Raw genomic sequence first — 5,252 nt, forward strand, 5'->3', positions numbered from 1 at the left:
ACCAGTATATATTCTTTGAAGGAATGGTCAAGACCTACTGTGTGTCTAACTGTCCAGCATGCTTGCCGCGTCCACGTGAGCCGTCCTATCCTTAGCAGTGCCCAGCCTTGAATCTGCATGTGAGGTGCGGTAAAACCTAATAAGTAAGTACACAGACCTACTGCTCAAGCTCCAATCCCAGTTTGCCATTCATCAGCTGTGACCAGGGATGTGCTGCTTAACATCTAAATACCTTGTTTCATGAAACAGAGTTTAGTTTCTGTCACTGTAGAAGATCCAGGACAGCCTCAAACAATATGAATTCCAGAAATGTTGCAAAATGGTTCAGAAAAGTAGCATCCCTGTACCCATCTCCACATTTCTCCTAGGTGGACTGACTTTCACTAACATTGGAACAGGGTGTCAGATGAAAGTGACAAGTGAAATGAGAAGGAAAGATACCCACCATCCCATCCCTGCCTTAGGAATGTAGTCTGCAAGGAGTTGGGCTGCTAACCCAAAGTCTCTGAAGGTTAGAAGCTGCCAGAAGACCAGTTTGAGAAAGATGGTCAGTCTCCTCCCATGAGATTTACAGTCTCAACAACTGACCACATGAGGGTCTGTGTATGTGTTTTCCAAGCCCACAGGATTTGAATTACTTGTGTGCGTGGTTTATGTGTGTTCCAAGCCAACAACAATATCTAAATTACTTATCGACCTTAGCTCTCTCATTGCCATGGATAGAACTGATTCATAGTTGATCCTGCAGTGGGTTGGTTGTGCTGAGTCTCTCTGTGGGGTCTTGAACCCCCACCCTCCCAGGAGACATTACTCCAGTAGGGCGAGTGGAGCCCACTGCCTCCTCACCCGCACGCCAGTCCCCATCTCAGAGACGCTCCCCAAACAAAGGAGATGGCAGGGACCCTCCAACCCCGGGAGTGTCTGCAGCTAGAGCCGCAGCCAGGTGAGCAAGGCTCAAGGAACTGGACCGTCGAGTCGCCTATGGCAACGTGCCTTGAACCCACCCTGCCCACGCCCTGACGCTGGGCCGAGAACTCGCGGCAGAGGGTCCTCTGCGCATCCCCGGGCTGGATGTGGAAGGACCTAGAGCAGAGAGCATTCGGGGTCTAAGGAGTGGAAACGTGGGGGTGCCAAGGACTGATGGGCGCGCGTTCAGGAAGGTATGGGGAACACAGAGAAAGGCATAGGCCCAGCGGGGACGCGGAAGGCCCGCGGGGGCGCGCGGCCTCCCCGCCCCGTGACGCATTTCCAACCGCCAGGAACCACGTCCTGGGCCGGGCGCGCGCCCGAGGCACGGGGCACGCGCCTCATGCACGCGCACAGACACGTGACCCCCGCACTGGCCTATCGGCGGATGGGGATTTGGGGGGCAAAGCGCGGCCCCGCGAGCAGTTGCGGCGGGAGAGCGGCGGGGCTGAGAGCGTGACTCGCCCGCTCCGGCGCTGCCCCAGCCTTTGCTGCCTCCGCCCGCGCAGCCATGTCCGAGGAGAAGCCCAAGGTAAGCAACCGGCGGGCGGGTGCGGTCCTCGCCTCGCGCGCTCCGGCCTCGGCCTCCCTCGCCGGTCTCCCTCGCTCACTACCGTCTCGGGAGCCAAGGCGCCGTCTGCGACCAGTCCGGCGCGTTGTGGCCTTCCTGAGCCCGCAGGGGACTCAGCCCCGACAGGCCTGGGGCCTCCGGCCTGCGCGGCCGTGCCCTCTCCGCCGCCCCTCCCCCTCCCAGGAGCTCCCCTCCCCCGCTCGGGCGACCGTGGCGCGCCCCGCTTCGTCCCCGCCCAGGGGCCGCTCCGCCCCGCGCTCCGCCCCGCCCCAGGCTCCGCCCTAGAGACGCCCACCTCAAGCCCCGCCCCCGGCGGGCGGGCCGTTGGCGCTGCTGCCGGCCGGGCCCAATCCGCGACCCTCAACGAGAACCTTTCTGCCCGCGCTGCTTTCCTCTACGTCAGTCTCTTGCTTGCATCCTTTTCCTCTCCGCTAGGCTCTTCCTGTCAGTTTGAGCCCCATGGAGCCTTCGTCTCTGTTTTTCCTCATGTGCACGTGGCCCGCAAACCGGGCTCTGTCGTCCACCGAGTCGTTTTCACGCGGCTTCTAGTTCTTTTACTCCCCTGGGTCGGCTCAGGTCTCAGTTTTGCTCCGGGTGACCTATGGGAAAGCGATGGAGACCCTCAGGGTGAAGGCATGCACCCGGACGCCCAGAGCGCGCCCTTTCTGAGAGGCTTGATCCTTGCTTGCCTTCGCAGCCCTGGTCTTCCCCTACGCCATCCCTGGGCTTTTTCACGTCCTCACGTACCTTCCACTCCGTCCCCCGTATGCCCCCTGCTCTCCATCGCAGCACTCAGCGTGTGTGGCCCCTTAAGCTTGCCCTTCACTGCTCCCCATAATGTCTTCCTCTCCAGTGGGTGCGGGGGGCTATTTTTCCTGGGGAGATCCTCTCTCGTGAACTACCTACACTTAATCGAATGGGAACTTTACTGAAGCAGTTAGGGGTCTGTTGTTTTGTTTTCTTAAGCCAAATAGATTATTATTTAGCCACGTGTTTTTGTACACGGGCTTTTTTTTTTTTCTTCCGGGCTTTCTTTCATACCAAGCCGGGTATGGCTATCCTGATTTACAGATGAGGAAAGCATAGCATGGGACAGCTGAGATTGAACTCAACATGCTTTAAAGTCCTGACACCAGGGCCTCTCTGGATCCACTCTGAGCGCAAGAGCCCAGGAAATCTTGTATCCATTTGAGCATCTATTGTCCGCTAACCTTTGAGTGGCTTTCCTTTTACCTCAGGATTCCACCTCGTCAGAAGAGCTTTTCTGCACAAACATTTCTGGGAGCCTGGGTTATTTGAGTACATGTTTATTCTAGACCATATGTAAGTGCCCATTATCAGTGGTTGTAGATGGTTTCCTCTTGAAGGTGCTAAAACTCAAGAGAAATATATGTAATATTTCTTCAGCAGTGTTTATGCTGAACTCTATTTCTATATGAATAGACTTTTCTAAGTAATTGTGGGTTGATTGAGCTGCTGCCACTTCTTTGGCCCCTTCCTGCTGCTCCTTGATGTCTTTGAGCAGCCTTGGCCTAGAGAAGAAACAGGAAGGAAAAAGTTGGTTACTTGGCCAGTGGAATTTCGTGTCTGCCTCTGGATTCCTGTGACAAGATTGGACTGTCAGAAATGTGGATTTGTTTTGGTTTTCTTTTTTCACTCAGAATGCTCCCTCTGCAGGATTGGAACCAGTGCTGTGCTCATTCTGCTTTTTTTGGGTCCAATTCCTGCACCGGCTTGTCTTGAATACACCCCGTATTTTCAATAAAGAAAAAAGTGAGCCTGTTCTTTTTTGGGGGGATGGGGAAGGGTAGCTCACAGAGGCATATCACTGACCTGCTCAGCATCTGGCTGGTCATTTGATACTGAGTCACCTTCTCAAGGGGTCAGCCTCATCATTTATGAATGGTGGACTCAAATAAATGAGATAGCCCTGTCTTTTCAGAGCTATTGTGCCATCATCTTGGATACTCTTGAGACCTCCCATTCTACTAGGTAGGGTGGCCCCAATCCGAATTGCTATTTTCCACTGCCATCAATTTGGTTCTGACTCATTGTAGTGACCCATCAGATTTATAAGAGGCTGTAAATCTTAACAGGAGAAGACGGCTTATCTTTCTCCTCAGAGTGGCTGGTGGATTTCAACTGCCAACTCAGTAGCATGATATGTTTTACACTATGCTACCAGGGCTCATTACTGCACCTTAAAAAACCTACCGCTATAGAGTCAGTTTCAAGTCATGATCTACTACATTTCTGAGGCTGTCAATCTTTATGGCAGAAACCCCATCCTTATCCTGTGGAGCTGCTGATGGATTTGAACTATGGATCTTTTGGTTAGCAGCCCAGCATAGAACATACTACACCACCAGTTCTCCTTTTCACTGCCCCTTAGCAGGAGCTTTTTGTATTAGTTCGAATGTGTTTCCAGGCAACCAGATAACCCATGCTTGTAACTGTCAAGGAGCTTTGGGTTTCTTGTGGATTATGTTGAGTTAAAGTATTATAGTGTATCATTGTTAATGAATGGATCTGTTTGAAAGGAGAGGCTCCATGAAGCGGGGTTTCCCATGTTGGAGTTTCCCTCAGCATTTCTTGGTTCCAGCCCAGCCGGGAAACATCTCATGAAGCAATGTTAGGAGCTTTTGCACAGATTGGATCTTGTTGAATAGCTCCACTCTGCCAGAATGTTCCTGTCAGCTATGAAATCACTTGATTGTATTTTTGTTGCTTTATCAATAACTTACAAGTATCTGTAATTTGTGAATATGTTTTCACTAATTTCATTAGAGTAATTTTAAAAGCAAAAATGAATTTTCCTACCTTAAATTTATTCAGCAGAAACAATTTATAAATGTTTCTTTGAGCTAATGCCCGAGGACTCTAAATTTGCATTGTACTTAGTATACTTCCTTACATGGGGATGTTTGATGAGTAGAGTTAAATTCTACGCAGAATTAAATCACTTGAGCTGCTTTTAACTATTGGAGAATTTTAAGAATTAGGTCTGTTTTAATGACTTCCTCTCCACACATATGCACATATACACCAGTTCTTTCAGGTCTTGCCTCAGAATCTGTCTTTGCTGAGGTGGTTTTGAAGCTCTGCCCCATTTCTTTCAGGAGGGAGTGAAGACAGAGAATGACCATATCAACCTGAAGGTGGCTGGGCAGGATGGCTCTGTCGTCCAGTTCAAAATCAAGAGGCACACGCCTCTGAGCAAGCTGATGAAGGCATACTGTGAGCGACAGGTAAGTGTTGTACACACTGTCGGACTAGTGTGCTTTTTCAGAGACTTTAGTCTTTTGTCTTTTTATTTAAAAATTTTTTTTTAGTCTTTGTCTTAAAGACTAAATATTGACTTTACTGTCAGCAGATTGCTAGATTGAACCCAGCTTCCCTGTCTCATACCTTAAATAAATAAGTCAGTGTGCACTGGTGGTCTGCATGGTGTGTCTGTTGACTTCCTTTTTGGTTCCTGTGTCCCATAAACTGGTGGTTGCACCTGAAGTTTCAGTTCAGTAAGACTTCTTTCAACCCCTTGCCTGACTACATCAGTACCTTCTGGGTATCTTTTTCTTATGGTAGTGACAAGGATGCTTCGGGCAGAATATTAAATGATCCAGGAAGTATTAAAAGAGGATGGAAGGAATATACTGAGTCATTATATAGAAAGGAATTGGCAGATACAGAGGAATTTAAAGAAATAACATATGAG

General features: G+C 50.0%; 1 protein-coding gene across 1 annotated transcript in view; it reads left to right on the forward strand.

Annotated features, from left to right (window-relative positions):
* Positions 1-1,390: 1,390 nt before the first annotated feature.
* The window catches only part of SUMO3 (small ubiquitin-like modifier 3), a 10,309-nt gene continuing 6,447 nt past the window's right edge, over positions 1,391-5,252 (forward strand). Inside the window, exons 1-2 of the mRNA XM_006898414.1 lie at positions 1,391-1,498; positions 4,657-4,785. Of these exons, the coding sequence (XP_006898476.1) occupies positions 1,478-1,498; positions 4,657-4,785 (150 nt within the window). The 5' untranslated portion in view covers positions 1,391-1,477. The remainder of the gene's footprint in view (positions 1,499-4,656; positions 4,786-5,252) is intronic.

Source organism: Elephantulus edwardii, unplaced genomic scaffold (assembly GCF_000299155.1).
Source record: "Elephantulus edwardii isolate Elephantulus edwardi_28Jun2011 unplaced genomic scaffold, EleEdw1.0 scaffold00228, whole genome shotgun sequence".
Taxonomy (NCBI): domain Eukaryota; kingdom Metazoa; phylum Chordata; class Mammalia; order Macroscelidea; family Macroscelididae; genus Elephantulus; species Elephantulus edwardii.